The 18,146-nt window shown below is 53.1% G+C and overlaps 9 protein-coding genes across 9 annotated transcripts; 5 read left to right on the top strand and 4 right to left on the bottom strand.

Annotated features, from left to right (window-relative positions):
* Positions 1-506: 506 nt before the first annotated feature.
* Positions 507-725, top strand: PG985_011793 (uncharacterized protein; the record flags this gene model as incomplete). The annotated part of the gene is made up of 1 exon (XM_066831560.1): positions 507-725. One exon carries the CDS (start codon positions 507-509, stop codon positions 723-725), a length of 219 nt encoding a protein of 72 aa, XP_066679610.1.
* Positions 726-1,648: 923 nt separating this feature from the next.
* Positions 1,649-2,131, bottom strand: PG985_011792 (uncharacterized protein; the record flags this gene model as incomplete). The annotated part of the gene is made up of 3 exons (XM_066831559.1): positions 1,649-1,818; positions 1,880-1,998; positions 2,073-2,131. The coding sequence occupies 3 exons, from the start codon at positions 2,129-2,131 to the stop codon at positions 1,649-1,651; spliced, it is 348 nt and encodes a 115-aa protein (XP_066679609.1).
* Positions 2,132-3,482: 1,351 nt separating this feature from the next.
* Positions 3,483-4,173, top strand: PG985_011791 (uncharacterized protein; the record flags this gene model as incomplete). Its single annotated transcript, XM_066831558.1, has 2 exons — positions 3,483-3,634; positions 3,876-4,173. The coding sequence occupies 2 exons, from the start codon at positions 3,483-3,485 to the stop codon at positions 4,171-4,173; spliced, it is 450 nt and encodes a 149-aa protein (XP_066679608.1).
* A 1,847-nt stretch (positions 4,174-6,020) lies between these two features.
* On the top strand, positions 6,021-7,348 carry PG985_011790 (uncharacterized protein; the record flags this gene model as incomplete). Its single annotated transcript, XM_066831557.1, has 5 exons — positions 6,021-6,150; positions 6,246-6,331; positions 6,397-6,536; positions 6,603-6,839; positions 6,961-7,348. The coding sequence occupies 5 exons, from the start codon at positions 6,021-6,023 to the stop codon at positions 7,346-7,348; spliced, it is 981 nt and encodes a 326-aa protein (XP_066679607.1).
* A 1,417-nt stretch (positions 7,349-8,765) lies between these two features.
* PG985_011789 (uncharacterized protein) lies at positions 8,766-9,300 on the top strand (the record flags this gene model as incomplete). The annotated part of the gene is made up of 3 exons (XM_066831556.1): positions 8,766-8,815; positions 8,878-8,996; positions 9,083-9,300. 3 exons carry the CDS (start codon positions 8,766-8,768, stop codon positions 9,298-9,300), a joined length of 387 nt encoding a protein of 128 aa, XP_066679606.1.
* Positions 9,301-9,697: 397 nt separating this feature from the next.
* On the bottom strand, positions 9,698-10,232 carry PG985_011788 (uncharacterized protein; the record flags this gene model as incomplete). The annotated part of the gene is made up of 2 exons (XM_066831555.1): positions 9,698-9,923; positions 10,030-10,232. The coding sequence occupies 2 exons, from the start codon at positions 10,230-10,232 to the stop codon at positions 9,698-9,700; spliced, it is 429 nt and encodes a 142-aa protein (XP_066679605.1).
* A 993-nt stretch (positions 10,233-11,225) lies between these two features.
* Positions 11,226-12,596, bottom strand: PG985_011787 (uncharacterized protein; the record flags this gene model as incomplete). Its single annotated transcript, XM_066831554.1, has 4 exons — positions 11,226-11,432; positions 11,504-11,978; positions 12,041-12,151; positions 12,205-12,596. 4 exons carry the CDS (start codon positions 12,594-12,596, stop codon positions 11,226-11,228), a joined length of 1,185 nt encoding a protein of 394 aa, XP_066679604.1.
* A 1,220-nt stretch (positions 12,597-13,816) lies between these two features.
* On the top strand, positions 13,817-15,205 carry PG985_011786 (uncharacterized protein; the record flags this gene model as incomplete). Its single annotated transcript, XM_066831553.1, has 1 exon — positions 13,817-15,205. One exon carries the CDS (start codon positions 13,817-13,819, stop codon positions 15,203-15,205), a length of 1,389 nt encoding a protein of 462 aa, XP_066679603.1.
* A 152-nt stretch (positions 15,206-15,357) lies between these two features.
* Positions 15,358-17,255, bottom strand: PG985_011785 (uncharacterized protein; the record flags this gene model as incomplete). Its single annotated transcript, XM_066831552.1, has 4 exons — positions 15,358-15,515; positions 15,604-15,973; positions 16,058-16,771; positions 16,974-17,255. 4 exons carry the CDS (start codon positions 17,253-17,255, stop codon positions 15,358-15,360), a joined length of 1,524 nt encoding a protein of 507 aa, XP_066679602.1.
* Between the last annotated feature and the right edge of the window lie 891 nt (positions 17,256-18,146).

Genomic DNA, 18,146 nt, shown 5'->3' with positions numbered 1-18,146 from the left:
TCGTCCCCCTACCTATATAAATAGACATACGTATGTAGGTATATATAGAAGAGTCGTAGCTCTCTTGCTGCTTCACCAAGAACCTATTCCCCGTCCACTTTTGTTCATCAGACAGCCAACGAAACGTATCAGCCACCAAAATAACACCACCAAGACCAACGCCAATATACCAGCGCCCTTCATACATCTATAAAGCAGCTCCTATCATTGACTGAGCGACCTTTTTTATTTTCATTTTCGCATATCGTTCCAATTGTAATCAGCCGCTAATGACGTTGGGCATCTGCATGAGAGCCATTACACTCCTTTTCAACTTCGGCATCCCTTGGAGAGACACGCACTCGAGCGACATAACACTACAAAACTTACTTTGGTCCTTATCACCATCATCGCTAGAGGATATACTTCATAATCATTTCAAGACTCCATATAATCTTGTTAGGACCTACTAGAAACTCGCCTGGCGTTGAGAAGCCCAACAGAACAGGCATACACCGACAGAGAAGATGTGTCCATCCAAAGCGCTGCGCCGGGTCTGCCAGGGCTGCCATTCCATCAACTACCAGCAGCAGTTCGAGATCAGCTGCCCGACGGCCCGGAAGCAGCAGTTCGCGGTCCTGAGCGACTGCCCGTACTACCACCACGAGAACCTGGACATCAACAACTTCGTCTGTGACAGCTGCGTCAAGAGCATCGGTTGGGATCGTGAGATCATGCGGAGCTGAGCCCTGCCCTGGCTGGGAGGCGCGCTCGTGTCCGTCCTGAACCAGCAAGCTGCAGATGCTTCAGCTTGATGGATGAAGTATGATTGGCTGGTCAATTGTTTGGCGACGCAACGACGGTGGTTAGGCGAGCGAATCGGATCACGCGCCGGGGGAGTCCTGAAGTCTTCCCACGGTCACGCGAGGGAAGCTGATCAAGAAAAGGCAACGAACCAGACAGGACGACGAATAATGTACATTATACAGAGTACCTTCAATTAAGCCATGCTAATTTGCTACTTTCTCCGTCCTACGTATGTGCTGTGCTTTCCCCCCACACACTGTACCGAGTCTGTGGCAATGCGGGTGATCCGGGGTCGTGGGTGAGGAAATGAAGTCACTGCCGATTGGTGCTGGCCCCTGGTCTGGTCAGTTGTGCGCGCGGCGACCGGACTCTTCCCCGGGCAAATGCTATGTATGGGACAAGCCCCAAAGCAGGATAGATCGAGCGATGGTTATAAGGAGTCGCCAGTTGGAGGCTGGCATTGACGTCAATCTGACCGGGGGCGGAGGCTGAGTACGGAAGCATGTAGTCGAACCGCCCCTTGGGCAACTCACCTGTCGCCCCCAATATTGCATGCACTCGAAAGAAAACTCAAGACTAGTAGTTAGATGAATTCTATTCTTTTTAGAAATGTAGAAGTAGCAGAAGTAATGAGATATGTCAACACCTTATCAGTCAGCCAGTCCCCTTAGAGGGGGTGCAATATCCTTGTCCCCCATCCCCTCTCTAATAGAAATCTTGACTTCGGGCGTGATGAAGTTGACCTGTTGGTGCGATCCGCAGCCTGTCTTTCGGATGTCCCCTCGTCAAAGTCCCAACACACGGACTCGTCCACCCGGCGCGACCTCACTGTCGCCCGTTCGCCCGTAATACGCCGCGGGCTCTAGTTCATGCCCAGCAGGTTACAGGGAGGGGCCCAGCCCACGCACTTGAAGAGCGATTGGCCCTGGACCTCGCCGCATTCGAAGTGGCCGGAGGTGTCTCCCTTGCACTTGCCGTTGACCTTGTCACCGGTGTCGTAGATGTTCCAGGGGCCTCGGCTGTTGTAGATCGCTGCAGTTTCATGCGGTTAGTAGGTAGACCAGGAAAGATAGACGGGGCAGCAGGAAGTTACTGAAATGGACCCGGTCGGCGTGCAATTCCAAAGCGTGAGGCAGAGAGGGCCCCACGCCCGGCTCGTGGAAGCGGCTGCCGAGAATTTGGCCGCTGAGGTCGTCACCCTTGTACCAGATTCTGGAGGCTTTGCCCCATATTAGCTTTTTCTATTTCTCCACTGGACGAAAGGGAAGATGCCAGTGAGTACTGACGGGGAATGTTCTTGCAACTGAAGAGCCGCGTGACATTCTATGCGTGTTGAATAATCCATGACTGCCAGAGTATCACGTTCGGCGCTGTGTAGTGACTGTGCATTTACCTGCCAAGCTTGCCTAAGGTAGGACTGAAAAAGGGATCGGCGATAGTAAATGTGACTTAGGCTCTTTGAGCGCTGATGCAGCAGTGAAGCCCTTTTCCATGTGGTTGTTTCCTACCAAATTACTTGTTTTCCTCATAAATGCGGTCCAAACCGGGGTAGGTACGCAGACAAAAAGGGTCAGAGATATTGCTCATCGATACCTACGAAATCTCGGAGGGCGTACGAAAGGGGCCGCCAGTAGTGAAAGAGATTCCGTCAGCTCTTTCCGCGTTGACGCAGCAGTGAATGCGCCAGTTTTTTTTTCTTTCCGCGATGGTGCAGCAGTGAATACGGTCCAAACCGGGACAGGTACACAGACAAAAAGGGTAGGCGATACTACACATTGGCACCTATCAAGTCTCGGAGGGCGTACAAAAGGGGTCGGCGGTAGCCTTCGGGCATTTGGTCTATTGAAACGAAAGGGGTCGGCGGCATTGGAAATGGTTCCGGCTCTTCCCACGGTGAAGCAGCAGTGAATGCGGTCGGTCCAAACCGAGGCAGGTGTGCAGACAAAAAGGGGTCGGCGATATTGCACATGCACATCGGTGCTTACCAATTCGAAGAGGGCGCACGAAAGGGGTCGGTGAAACTCGACAGTATTTTCTATATTGGTGGTCATTAACTCTCGGGGGGTATACGAAAGGGGTCGGCGGTATTAGAAGTAATTCTGGTTCTTACCACGGCGAAGTAGCAGTGAATGCGCCAGCTCTTTCCACGTTAACGTAACAATGAATGCGGCCCAAACCGGGGCAAGCAAATCAACAAAAAGGGGTCGGCGAAACTCGACAAGCTTCTGCACATCGGTGCCTACAAAGTCTGGGGGGCGTACGAAAGGGGCCGCCGGTACTGGAAATTACTCCGCCGGCTCTTTCCACGGTGATGCAGCAGTGTAGCCGTCTACCAAATAGATTCTACGGGTCATTTTACTTGCCCTTCTTTTAAAGAGACGCAGCCCAAATACAGCCGGCTGATTGGTTCTCGTGGGGACCAAAATCGGCATTGTTTACCCCACGATCCTCAAGTCACGTCAACAAACCATTTCACCCACCTCTCACAATACTTTCTACCCAAACATTTCCGCAAGTCCCCTCCGGACTTGCAAAACAAAGCCTTCCGCAACCCCAGAACATTCCGAAAGTCTCACACCCTCCGCTCAAACTTACCAGTCCCGGTCACGACCGCAACCTTTTCATTCAGCACTCCGGATCCGGACTTGAAACGCAAAGAACTGCCTTACTCAACCTTCGTTGAACCCAACGCAAACATGCCGCCCAAGAAGAACGTCAACCCTGAGACTGCCACTGCCCCCCTTAGTGATGTCAAGATCCTGTGTTATGCCATGAGCACTGTCTCAGGCTTCCACGTCAACAGCCGACTTCTGGCCACCGCTATGGGCATGAACGTCCCAAGCAATGCGTAAGTTATTGTCAGCCCCGTTTTACCCTCTCTTAGCCGATTTAACACTGTCGACCCCGTTTTACCCTCTCTTGCCCGATCCAGCATTGTCGACCCCGTTTTACCCTCTCTTGCCTCATCCAACGCTATCCGGCGGGCTTGCGCTTCCCCCACGTGATACCACGTGATACCCTACCGGTTCAACGCAGACAACAACGGAACATTCACTTGGTAACGTCACACGGAAGCTAACCAGCAGCAGCACCCGCAAGCTTCGAACCATCGTCGAGGCGGCCGGCTTCGAGCTAAAGGAGGGCAAAATCACGCCCAAGGACGGCTCCTTCCTCCCCGACGCTGCCGGCCCCTCGGCCGCCGCCGCCCCCGCCAAGGGCAAACGAGCCGCTCCCAAGACCGAGGCCCCCGCCGGCCAGCGTGCCAGCAAGCGACTCAAGGGCAAGGGCAAGGCCGCCGAGGACGAGGACGAGGACGACGAGGAGACCGTCAAGCTCGAGAAGGAGATCAAGATCAAGGAGGAGGGCCTGGAGGAGGGTGAAGTCTAAACTTGTTATCGCCGACATTTGTTTCGCCAAGGATCACGAATAGGGTTCTGCACTTAATCGTTTAATAAGACATAGGTTTCTTCGGATTTCTTCGGCGGTTTATTTATTTTCTTCGGCGGTTTGTTTGTTTGTCCTCTTAAGATGGATACTGCAACTCGAGTTGCAGCATGAATAGTTGATACAAGCCGTTTGTTACCACACAATGGGTAAGGTGTGTCTACTTTTCCAAGGTTGAAAAGAAAGAGAAAAGAGCGAATCCACTATGGCGTCTGCCCTGGTCTCGGCACTGCAGGCGAGAGGCGCACCGGCGTCAATATTATTTCCTTAGTAATTCTCTTTCGCTTCCTTCGACGGCCTTCCCAAGCCTGAGTGGCTGATTTGCCACAGCCACAGTGAGAAGCGTGCTCAGATAAGATCTCACCAAGCGAATCCCAAGTTTCGTTCTTGTGGGTGTTGTTTCTGGTAGGACATGGGGTATGCATATCGGTGTAAGATTCGAGGCGGGTTTCGGCGTCGTCATTGTGCTCCATTGGTATTCTACAACCCGCGATACTTCAGTAGGTTACGCCCATGTATTGGAAGGAAGTCCTGGTGGGTTGGTATCCTGGGCTATGCCGCGAGAATCGCTCATGGTCCGGCACCCGTTACGATCTTGATGGAGCTATATCCAGTCTGGAGGTCGGTGCGTTAATTGCAATACCCATGCAATACGTGAGCTCGAGCCTGTGCCCTCCTCCGTGGGCGATCGAACAGCAATTTGTAGTATGCTTACGGGCAGGACGGGGGCGTGTTCTTTGTCCCCTTGTAGGCCTGTGAGCAAGAATTAGATAAGCTCGGCGCGGCTATCATGCCCAGTCTAGCAGTATAGTCCCCGCCTGGAATCGCCAAGGGACCCGCTGAATGAGAATGAGGGCGTGGGGTGTGTTCGGCGTCCACATTGGGGGCAGTGATACGCCATTTCCTGCCTGGGGTGGGGAGCCGCATGTTTTCAGCAAGGCACGCACAGACCTGGACGAAACCTTCTTCACCCCTGCCCGCAGCCATCATCCCATGTTATCGCCTAGCATTGGGCCAGTCAGTGTGGCCAATATCCACCGACGCCCGGACTTTACCAAGATTGAAGGTCGACACACGGAGACACGGCCGAGTGGGCGATTGAAAAACGTGCAAGCAAACCCGGGCACCTACATAAGGGAACCCGCTTTCCTCCCCTCCTCCCCTCCTCCCCTCCCAACGCAGGAACCCCGCGAGTAATGCTCGCGCGTGCAACAATGATAACGCCGAACATGTGGGGGTTACGCTTCGACACTGCAGTAGCTGCCGCTGTAACCTTACAACCTTAGTCGACATATCGGGTTGGGATTGGGGCAAGATACGCAGGGAATGGGCATCGTTCGCCCGGCCACGTGAATCAGACAGGCCGGTTCCCTGTCATCTGAACTTTGGGCTCTTAAATACCTGGAGATGCGACGGCGCTTCTCCCTGTCTTCTCCCCGGACTCCTACATCACGGTTCACCTGGTCACCCAAGCATACCATCGCTATCGCCTCATGAGGCCCGACGAGGATCGCCTTGTCACATCGGCCCTCTTGCTAGTATAGCAGCCTTAGCAGCCGTCACCCCACGATCGACATTCATTCCTGTCTCTTTGCCTCCTGCTCGGGATTATTACGATTCGATGCCACTTAAGCCCGGAAGAAACGAACAACTCACCCAGAGCGGGTCTCCCTCGAATATATAAACTCGAATAAGAGAATCACCACAAGCAGCAAACAATGCCGTTCCTCTTTCCCGTCGAAACGGGCGCGCAGTACCTGTTCGTCATCTGGTCGGTGTTCTTCACCGTGATGGCGACAGTGGCTGTGGGCATGCGCCTCCTGGCCCGCCGTGTCGCCGACAGGAAGCTCGGATCCGACGACATCCTCATGATTCTCTCCTTGATAGTGCTCCTAGCCTACCAGGTCGTCAGTATCTTAGGTACGCCCATCCCGCCTCTAGACGACCAGTCTGTGCTGGTCCTTCTAGGTCGCATAATCGTGCGCGTAATTGACTGGGTATCATTCACTATGCAGCCGTGATAGTTGGGGGAATGGGATTTCATATTGAGGACATCGAAAACAGGTTCCTAGTTCTCCCACCATCCGAGATCTTCACCAAGGTAAGACGGGACTCTGCCGGCCGTTACTGGAAAGAACCATTCACTGACCTTCGAATAAACTTCAGTACCTCCTGGCCACACAGATTATGTGGTGTGTCAACCTGACCCTGACCAAAGCCTCCATCTTGACGCTCTACATCAAAATCTTCACCATGCGGCCTTTCGTCCTTGTGGCCAAGATCACGATATTGGTGAGCGCCTCCTGGTAGGTTCTCGCGCCAGACACCCCTTTTCGAGTTGGGAAAAAGTGTGCTGACCCACGACTGCTCAGCTCCATCATTATGATAGTAGGGTCCGTTTTGGTTTGCCGGCCGATCGCCTTCTACTGGGACAAGAGCATCAAGGACGGCACCTGCGGCGACTACCCGGCTCTGTGGACGGCTAATGCCTGCATTACCATCGCCACCAGCGTGGTCACCCTCGTACTTCCTATTCGTCACGTATGGAACCTCCAACTGGAGCGGAATAGTAAAATCTTCTTGATGGGAGCTTTCAGTCTCGGATTCTTGTACGTTTTGCTTTATGCGCCTGCCCCTGACATACTCCCCCATACGCACACGCACACCAATTCATCAATTATCTAAAAAGAATCGGTCGACTAACTTTCTATGTCTCTTTCTCCGAAACAGAACATGCATCGCCGGGGCCGTCTACATCAGCATGATCGCGTCCTACGACCCTACCGACTCGACCTACAACGCCCTCCCGCTGATGCTGGTGGCCTTCGTGGAGCCGGCCGTGGGCATCGCGCTCGGCTGCGTGCCGGTCATGCGGCCGCTCTTTCATAAGAACGGCGCCAACAGACGGCACACGGGGGCGTTGAGGCTGGCGCCGGACTCGTCGGCCGTGTCGGCGAGCTGCCTGCACTCCAAGAACTCGTACAGCAGCTCCTCCCCGGCCCTCGGTGGGGGCGGCGGCCAGCACGAGCTCCAGGCCATTACGGTCAAGACGTCGTGGTATGTGCATCACCAGGGCTCGGATAGTCGGTCGTTTCTTGGGAGTCGGAGCAGTAAGTAGTGTATGATAAGAGGGGAAAGAGCGATATTGGGAGGCCTTGAGTGGCTCCTTCACTTGTACGATACTGTGCCAGGGCGCATTACTATAGATTAGATGCTCATGGCCCTCGGGATTTAGCGAGAGCGCATTGTATCTATTGATGAAATACAACGTTTAAGATAAAAAAGAAGCGCACTTCTTCTCGGATACTCGTGAAGCTCGATTGAGTGAAGACAGAACCAGCAAACGAATTTTTTGGAAGATGGGGAAGACCGAATACTTCCCGCCCACATCCTCGACAGCGGTGGGCTCCTAAATTACATAGGTACACTTGCTTCAACCTCACCGCCTGCAACGTTGCGACAGGACTTTCACGGTTGCATGGGACGGTCAGGTGAGGACCCCGCGCCGGCGGCGCTCGACGGCTGAGGCGGCACAAACGGTGATCTTCTTCAAACTCACCCTGAACGCTGGCATACATGCAGCCGAGGGGTCGTCGCAGAAACAGAAGATAGAGAAGGTAAGCAGCAGCATGATATACGATTTGATAAGGGAGAAGCCACTGATGCGTTTAAGAAAGGATGCTCAGCTACCTCAAAACCGTCACAGTGAAGGTATTCCTAAACCAGACAAAAGTAAGCAACGATAAAGTAAGCAGCGATCGAATAAAAAAAGAAACGAATATGAGGAGATGGAGCTGAACCCCCTGATCTCACCTGACTAAGATGGCTGCAAGAAGCAAGCATAGAATCTCGGAAGATGCAGCCCGATGACAGCCGCTAATGCACGGCATGTTAACCGAATGCTTGTTTGTTGCCCTGCGCACCTTCGGAGCTGAAGGGTCGTGCGACCCGAGGATGTGGTGAGCGGTCAGCTTATTAGGGTTCGGCTAGGCAGGAGACAGCTTCATTCTGCGAGGTCGGCAGCCGGCATCCCTGGCCGACCTGAACTCATTTTGGCGTTTGCCTACGGAGCTTGCAAACCTAATGACAAACCGGCTGCGCAATCTCCTGGCAACTGGGTCAAACGATGGAGTTTCCTGCTGTTCAGCTCGTTTGCCGATAAGCAGCCACTGCGCCCTGGAATGCAAGGCACCTACGTCATTTAGACGGAATCTCCGGGACGCTTGCTCGAAGACCATGAGGAAACAAACACGACAGACAGAGGCCCATGGCAGAGGGGTCTACCACCGCCGGTGGCTTGCTTACGGCGCTGCTCGTATTTGTTTGTCGGTGGCGTTTGTGTTGATCTTCATTCGAGTCCCTCCTCCCCCTTTCTGACTGGACAGCGGCGCGAGCCAAGACAGTATAAAGACCAGGCCAACGGCTGCCAAGACATCGATCATCAACTAGCATACCAAAGCAATCTGAATCAACTCTTCTCGAGGATCTACACCATAACCACATTCCTACGTGCCACTCAGTAAAACTCAATCAAGATGCGTACCTTCACCATTGCCCTTTCTCTCCTCCTTGGCTCCGCCTTTACGTAAGCACCCATCCCCCTTCCGGTCTTGAAGTTTGTTCAAGACACTGACTAATGCCCGACAGTTCCGCATCGGATGCGGCCGTGAAGCCCACCCAGACCCTTCCGGCCACTTGCACAACGACCAGCCGGTACGGCCTCGCGACCCACAGCTGCTACACGGCCACGCGCTACACCACCCGCAGTACGTTTTTCCCACTCCTTATCCACCCTTTTCTACATCATCATCTTTCTCCAATACGCCCGGTCACTAACATCACATCCTTCCAGTCGGCGGCTGCGAGCGCCTCGAGTGCCCCCCGCGCACCCAGCACGTCGAGTGCCCCCTCTTCATCCCCGTCACCACCGTCGAGGTCCCCTGCAAGACCGACTGCTGCCCCACCACGCCGACGCACGTCGTCACCACGCCCTGCCCGCAGCCGTGTCCGGAGTGCCCCCACTCGACGCAGACCCAGACCGTCACTACCGGCTGCCCGGTTTCCTATTGAAAGCAAAGGGGTGGATGGGAACGAATCACGATGGCTGTATTTCTTCGACGAAAGGGGACAAGGACGGAGACGATAGCAACATTTCTTCGACGAGAGGGGACGAACTACTGGAGATCATGAGGGATGTTTATATATTATTGGTTATGGGAGAGGGGGGTTCAAGTGGCTGGTTTCGGGGGTGTAGGGATAGCTTTGTTTTATGAATTACTGAATTGATGTACTGCACATGCATTTAACACAGAATCGGGAAAGACACTTGAGTGGAAACAAAACATGCATCGACCAGGTAAAGACGCCCATGAAGTTGGGAAGCCAATACAGGTGCGGCGTGCAATTAAACTGCCAAATCTTCATAACGTTGTTCTCGTACTTCAGGACCGCCGCCTTGTTGTATACGTCAAGGTAGTTGGGGGCCGAGAAGATGGCCATGACACTTGGGAATCCCGTGGTCCTCGTCCTCGTCCTCGTTCTCGTCCTTGTCGTTCTCGGCCGGGATGGCCCAGTCGTCCTCGTTCCAGGCCAAGACGTCCGGGTTCCAGTAGACCGCGGACTTGACGGCGGCCAGGACGGCCCCGTCGTAGTCGTACATGGTGCGGCGCGGCATGTGGTCCTCGAGGTCGTCCCTATGTAGAGAACAAAGCGTTAGTCATGCCTATGATCATAGGTTGGATAGGGACTGGGTCCGTGCGTCACAGAATAGTGAATGGGTCCGTGCGGGTATAGACTTACAGGTTCTCGGTGATGGCCTCCGTGCAGGTATCACGGATCAGCGCCTGCTTCTCGGCGGGCAGGGCGGCGAAGGCGGCCGAGGCCGAGAGGATGCTGTCCAGTATGGCCCAGCATTTTCTGTATCGATGGTAGAGGCGCATGGCCCGGAGGTTCGGCGGCTTGGGACCTGGCTGGGCACTTGCATTGCTCATTTTGCTGGCCATGATGGTTGTTCTGTGTTCGGCGAAGTTTTTATTACGATGATGTCTTGCGGCGGTAAGGTTGGCGATGTGTTTGTTTGGTGGGGGATTAAGTGATGCTACTGAGATTAGATCGGTTTTGCTCACTCACCACCTCAGGGCTTCCCTCTTTCACAATTCATAATCAGTCAACAAAAGGGGGAATTAAATCAGAATAGATATTACAGTACTTTCTGCTTCCTTAACTACTTCTTCATATTTTATTTTATCTAGGTGTTCTGAATAATACTTTTGCATAGAATTTTGAAATGTTGGGGTTCGGCTGTCCAAACTAGAAACCAATCAGTTCCTCCTTACACCACCCGGGGATGTGTTGGGAAACGGGGCTAATGTGTGTTGCTGTGTTGCTTTGTTGTTGGTTCCGCCGCTTGGAGGAATTCATTCCCTGGGGCCGTTGAAGTGCAGATTCATTCAAGGCCTGGTTTCCTCCAGTTGATAGAGCCTCGGCGAAGAAAATCACAAGAACTGCTGCTACTGAGGTTTATTCTAGACGATTAGATATTATTTCTTCGGCGATCTCTATTTGTTTATTTAATCCTTTACAGTAATGTTTAAAACTGAACATAGTATCCGTACCCGTCTTCTGTATTCACAGTCATATGGTCTTGTGACACATGTTATTAAAATTGCTATTCGGTATGACTATGGACTATTTGTACTTCTTCTGACCTTTAGAGCTGAGCCAGTATCAACCCATTTTCAAAGCACAGGCTCCATTGTATGTTTGAATAGCCGGCAACACGAAAGACTTATTGTTACTACTCTCCCTCTACAAAGAGGGGTTTCTTCACTCCTTCCTCGAGGCTAACATCTAAATGTATGCGAGAAATGTTGTCCCAAAAGTATCTAGCAATGGCCCACGGGTGCTGGACCTGCTCAGCTTCATCTGGTCTTGGGTTGGATCAAGAAGGCAGTCACTGACAACATTGATGCTACCTCAAGTATCCCACGGAGGTTTCAAAGCCCACTCTGAGCAAGGAAGTCGGTCATGACACCAAAGGCGCCAGTAGCGTTAGGGTTGAAGTTAATCCCATGTCCAGATTTTGGGTGCACAGCAGCCTGGAACGGTTTGGCCTTGCTGAAGATTTCCCGGGCCGGATGCTCGAGGATGCCGTTGCAATTCCCTGCACAGTTGAAGTCGTATTCTCCAGTCAAAAGGAGCACCTATGTACTCATGCAACACGTTAGTCTTTGCCCATTATTGTCAACGATGCTCAAGCGAGGGAGATACTCACGGGCCCGGTGAAGTTCGTGGCACCCGGAGGCCCAGAGGCGGCCGGGAGAAGCTCGATGGCGGCCAGCGGCTGAGCGATGTGTTGTGTGTACCAGAGAGCATCAGGATCAAAGGCAGCAGGGTTGAAGAACGTGCCGGCGTTGCCATAGATATCAGCAAACGCCAGGTATCCGCTGTCCAAGCCATGGTACTTGGCGGGAGAGACCGTGTTGGCGATGTTGAGACGCGCGCCCTCGAAGAAGGCAGGGAAATCGCTCTGGTTGTAGCCTGTGCCAGTGAGGATGATGCCGTCGGAGAGGGATGGGTCCTGCTCCACCAGAGTGTGCGTCAGGATGGACCCGAAGGAGTGGCCGACGTGCACAAGCTTGGACGGCTTGCCGATGGTGCCCGTGTACTGGCCCGACTTCAGGCTGTTGGTGAGGGAGGTGAGGATGGCGAGGTGGCTCGATACTTGGCTTTCGTTGTACCCCGAGACTCTGTACTCAGGTTAGTATCCAAATATGGACTGCTCTGGAGGAGGAAGACGAGAGTCACTGACCTCGAGGATTTTCCAGTTCCAAGTCTGTCGTACATGAAGATCGAGTACCCTTTGGAAATGGCATACTCCGCGAAGCTGTACTCGGAGGTGTTCAGAGTCGGGATCCAGTAACTAAATTACAGGTCAGCTTTCAAAATCCCTATTACTGGAAAGTGAACACCTACCGCCTATCATAGCCAAGGCCGTGAGTAGCGAGGAGAACCGTCTCGTCATGGCCGCTCTTAGAGGAGTTCTTCGGAGAACAGAACGTGGCGCCGATGGTGTAGTTGCCGGTGACATTATTGCTCCCCGAGAACGGTTTGAATGGTATCACATCGGGTCCAGTGGTGCGTCGGATCAGGGACAGGATGAAGGCGGATACGTCGAAGTTGTTGGAGAATTTGGGCAGGTCCCAGACGAGGGCCTCGGTTTGGGTCGTGACGGGGATCTGGTAGTCGGTGCAGTCACCTATCTTTGCCATGGACTCGGATGTCAGCGGATAGGAAGATGCGCCCAGGACGGGTGACAGGAGAATTGCGCCGAGCCACAAGTGACGACATTGGTTGAGAAGCAGCATGATGGCTACAGGCAGAGGAGAGTCAGAAGATTCAAGATTGGATGCTGGGAAGTCAGTCGTAGAAGATTAGTGAATGCCCGAAATGTCTCAAGAGCCCTGGGAATGAATAACCACAGAGAATGATCAGAAGCTTTATATAAATGAAGATTCATATGTTTTGGCTCTCATTTTCATTGAACTATAAGCCCCGAGCTGGTATCAATCAACATATGATTTGCAGACACAGTGGATCACGTTCTCCTAGAACAGCTGCGCCCCGTCGTCAGCGCTATTGATTAGCTGCAATGTGCTTTTTCCTGATTTAGACGGCAAAAGTACGACCTGGGACTATATAATTCCAAACACGCAAATGATCATGACTGCCTACATTGTTCGGAATCGGTCTCGTACAGCTTGCGACTGTTTGTGTAAGTTCTTGTGGGCTGGTGGCTCAGCACTGAGACATTAGCTCCCACCACAGCTGCGCACACTTTTCTAAAAGCGTACTTGACCAAAACGCCTGTTCTAGGTATGAACCTCTGCTACAGTCGGTGGTATAAGACGTTCTCCCTTGTCTCTTTTGTCTTCTAAAAATCCTCAGCAATGATTTGTCATGGCGATGCCCCACTTCAGTCATTTCATCTAAGCCGCCAAAATCTCAACTCGTGGGACGAAGTTGCCCACCAGCTCCTCGAGCTCGACAATAAGCTCGAGAATCAGAAAACTTTCTGCTCTCTTTGCCAATTTGTATTAGTCCATTCTAAGCGCATTATTCACCATCCAATAACAAATCATGGTTTGGTGGTGTAGTTGGTTATCACGTCAGTCTAACACACTGAAGGTCCTGGGATCGAGCCCCAGCCGAATCAAGAATTTCCTTTTTGCCAGTATCACCAAATATTGACAAGCTATGCGTGTCTCTATTGAGATTCGCCAGCTTTTTGATGGGTTATTTGATTGCTGATCGCACTGGTAGACGATAGCGTACTGGGAGGTTTTGCCAGCGAGACCCCGCGTGAGCGACACGCTATATTTAGCAGGTAAATTAGCGATGTCAGGGCCATGCGAACCCAATTCAACAGATCCTGTACGTCGGGATACGCCAACTAACGCTCCGACTCTAGCCCTGTAAGCCCAACAAAACCCGCCCCGTCTGACTCCTTATCGTGCTGTACCAGCATTCTACTCTCCTGCCGAAACCTCCATTTTATTCGGCGCAATATACAATTAGTTCCAGTGCAATGGCAACCCCAGTCCCGAATATGAAACCCCTGAGGAGGGCATGCGACCGGTGCTACGAGCTCAAGGCGCGTTGTCAATCGACTCCTTCGGGGGCGAAGTGTTCTCGGTGCGAAAGACTTGACCTGGACTGCTCAACTGCCCGCCCCATCCGGCCAGCAGGGCGGAAAGTGCTGAGACGAAAACTCTCGGCCTCGGCCAAGCTACCCAAGGACCAGCCTGGGGACATTGTCGCCTGGCTAAACGATGCGTCGGACTTACTTCCGGACGAGCGTGATCTGCTGATCTTTCTTCTGGGTCGACCCGAAAGCCTGGGCTGTTATCTGGTATGCCCAAGCTTCCAAGCCGCAGCGCGACAGTCCCTGGCGGCTCAATTGTCAGCGGCTCTGCCGACCGTCAAGGATGCGTATCTTGCGTTTGCTATTGCGTTGAAGCAATTGAACTCATCCCTAGCAACGGGTACTGATGACATCGTTCGGCATGCATCGTCCGCCATGGCGACTTTACGCTCACTTCCAGTCTCCAGCCAACAAGACGCGGCCCTTTGCCTTACTCTGGGTTCCGCGCTCGCGTTGTCGATGCACTCGACTATTGGAATGGGCGTCGCAGAGATATGCCGCTACTGTCTGACTACAACCATGCCATTCATGGAGAAGCCGGTGGTATCTGATGAGCACTCAATGTCGTGGCGTGGCTTTATGGTGTTACTGGAGACTATGGACTGCCTCGTGCATCGTCAGAATCCAGCGGCGAGACTTCAGACCGGCACATCAGAAGGCGTGGATCGGCATCTTGGTCTCAGTTCATCCTTATTGCCATACTACTACGACTTATGTGTGATAAGCCACTCGTTGACCAGCACGACCGACACCGACGTTCTGGCCTTGCTGCATAAACAGCTGGACGGGATTCATGCCTCCGTGGAAGGATGGAGACCATCCCTCGCGGGGTCCTCCGCAGGCCAGTTCGAGTCGGCTGAGATTGTCAACCTCCTCGCCCAAGCTAAGGTGTATCGATTGGGGGCGCTCCTGGTGAGCCACCGATTGCGGTACGCGTTTGGCGACCAAGACGACGCTGCCGAAATCTGGTCGAAAGAGATCCTGACAGAGCTGGAGATCGCCCACCAGATTACGCAGCGACCCATCCGATGCGTGACGCTGCCGTTCTTGATTGCGGCGGTCGAGATTAGGGACCCCGACGCACGCAATAAGGCCATCGAGAGTATAGACGAGTATGTCGATGACTGCTCTCCGGTGGTCCGTGGGGCGGCGGGAGATTTCTTACGTAGGGTTTGGTGTGAGCGGGACTTGCAGATTACGGCTTGCTGGCTGGATTCGATACACAAACCTTGCCCTGTGATACATTCTATAGAAACTGCATGCGCTGCTTGACTGGAGTTCTAGGTATTGTAGAATACAACTTATTGCTTCGAGGAAAACATCGATTCAATCCTGTTCTTTGCTCATTGCTGTCGTGTTCGTCGATCCTTCCTCGAGCATTCCTAACAGAAAAGCAGACAATGATGCCCGCTTGTGATAATACTCTAAATCCAATCAAACCAGTACTTGTCCTTAAAATTCAAATTTCCATTGATTATCCCATCGAGTCTCGCCGCATTTTTCATCAACACCTGATCTTGGTGTTTATATCCGATCAACTGAACACAGATAGGGGCGTCACGATACTCCTCGGGACCGGTATCTGATGTTCACAGTGTTAGTTTAGTTGTGTAACCTGGTCGCAAGGCACCGAACTACAGGAAGAAAGAAACACAGGAGTAGCAACTTACAAAGACTGTAAACCCTAGCGTCCTCCGCCCCGAACTGGGCATTGCTCACGTCGTCGACGACATCTTCCGCGCGTACCTGATCTACCGGGATCACGACGGCCGGGTAGTCGAGGTAGTTCCACAGGCCGGTGTAGGCGATGGTCGACCACTTGTCGAGGGGCACGGCCGTGTGAGGCGCGGGGGGCATCATGATCATGTCCATGCCGTTGTCGCGGAGGAGCGACAGGTAGGTTTTGGCCGCGGCGGCGCGGCGGACGTTGAGGTCGAAGAAGCCTTTTAGTGTGGTGCCTGGTCGAAGAAGGAGAGGTTCGAGGGCTTGGAGGGAGGGGACGAGGGGCTCGCCGGTGCGGTTGAATTGCTCGAAGTAATACTGTGGGGTTCAGACGGTGATCATGTTAGAAGATGATTGTAGAAACATTGATAGGCAGAGCTCGTCTTGTGGGAGATGACTCACATCGCTTCCGGACAACGTGTAGTAACTTAAGAGGTCCTGGAATATTTGCCCCACGTTTGGCAGTGTAATAGGTACGAGTTCAATATCGCTCCTTGCCCGAAGAATATCAGCTGCCTTCTTCAGACCTCGCCTCACCGGGGGTGTAGGAGTGTAGAGGCCGTCGTTCTGCACCAACCCGATGCGAAGCGGCCCTTTCTTCGGCTCCAGATTGCACCAGGGCAGCGAGATGGCGGTGCTGTCGTATTTCCAGGTCCCCGCCCGCATGACGGTCTCGAGGAATAGCGAGATGTCCCTCATCGACGTGGCCAGGGGCCCGGCCGAGGACATGACCCCAACCGTCCCCGGGACGGTGAGATCGCGCACCCCGCCGTGGGGCACCACGCCCACGCTCGGCCGGCACCCGTAGACCCCGTTGCACACCGCGGGCACGCGGTTGCTCCCGCCGATGTCCGTGCCCACCCCCAGGATGCTCCCGCGCAGCGCGAGCAGCGCGCCCTCGCCGCCGGTGCTGCCGCCCGCGGTCAGGCGGGGGTTGCGGGGGTTCCGCGTCCGGCCGAAGACGTGGTTGTCGCTGTCGCCCGTCATGATGGACTGGGGCAGGTTCGTCTTGCAGTAGAGCACGGCGCCCTGGTCGAGGAGGAGGGCGGCGAGGCTGCTGTGCTCCGGGGCCGGCTCGTCAACGTAGCAGGCGAGGCCCGTGGAGGTGTCGTGGCCCTGGTAGGCGAAGCTGTCTTTTAGGGAGACTTGGGAGGCCCCAGAGGGGCGGGAGGGGTGCGGTCGGGGTCGCTTGTCTTTGGGCGTCGAGGCGGCGGGCCCGGGCGATGGCTTCGTCGAAGAAGATTTCGGTGAGGCAGTTGACCTGTTGCTGCGATTAGAACCTCGACGTGTAGGAGAATGAGGTTGGTTGGTAGCTTACCAGTTGCTGGGCAATGGCGGCTCTCTTGCAAAAGGCTACGGCGACCTGCTCAGCCGAGAAATCACCTGCTTGAAGCTTTCCTATAAGGGCAGTGGCATCATAGTCGGACGTAATCTCGATTTCGACCTCATCTAGGATTTCACAGCTGGTCGGAATGTTAAGAAGATGAGTAGCATCTTTGAAGGACTCGGTTGGGATCAGCCAGTCTTTAGGGATCTTGCTGCTCCGTTGAGAAACCTTCTCCGCTGCAATGATTTTGTAGTCTTTTGTTGTTGATGCCATATTTGTGATGTCGACGGTCTTGATTGGAACAATGAACTGAGAATGAACGTGACCAGAATTGATTTCCAAGAACTCAGGTGTTGCCGACTCCTATTAATCCATTTTGGGAATCATCTGCTGTTCTCACCGAAATCTTATTGGCAGTCAAACGAATTCCGTATTACACGGAGGCCCCGGGTGTCTTGCTCCTGCCAGCTTACCTGCCAATCCTCCGGCCAACTCTCCGGTCAACCCTCCGGCCGTCCAGAGATTTAGCCTGCGCTAATGGTCAAGTAGCAAGCCAATGATATTAGAGCTAATTGGACACATGCAATTGGTCTCCACCTTAATGCTAAGACCTGATACAGTAATCACATTTCATTATAGGTCCAAAAGATTGAAAGCAGGTTAGCTTGGTTACACATCTGTATGTTTATGCTAGTATTACCAACGGATGGTTTTTGTTGAGTCTGTGCTAGGTCCTGTTGGATGGGTAGGTAAGATCTGCTTCACACTAGAACATGCACGCAAGCCTCTTCTCGCCGAAAAGGAGAGTACTGATAAATAAAGAGCGCCAATAATAGAAACTCAATGGTGAAATACATGCTGTACCACATAGGCATCTTTCGACTGCCAGGCAAGTTTGGTAAACTGGCCACACAGATAAAACGAGAAAGAGAGGAAGGGTCTTTCGGTGGTTTCTATCTCCTGGTTTGAGTAACTGGTTGGGACTCATCTTAGCTTATTCACTGAGTCGTAAACATGAAGTCGAGACCAAAGTAGTATATTGCATTGTTAGGTCCGATGGTCCCAGGAGGGTGACTATAAAGGAATAGAAAAACACTGCACATGCATAACGCAAGTTTCCTGCATACATATCTGGCGACCGTCTTTATCTGAGTGCTTGCAAAA

The sequence above is a fragment of the Apiospora marii genome, assembly GCF_038362585.1.
Source record: "Apiospora marii strain CBS 49790 chromosome Unknown utg000009l_segment0_segment0, whole genome shotgun sequence".
Taxonomy (NCBI): Eukaryota; Fungi; Ascomycota; class Sordariomycetes; order Amphisphaeriales; family Apiosporaceae; genus Apiospora; species Apiospora marii.
The sequence above is the reverse complement of the archived record's forward strand: the minus strand, read 5'-3'. Positions and strand labels throughout refer to the sequence as shown.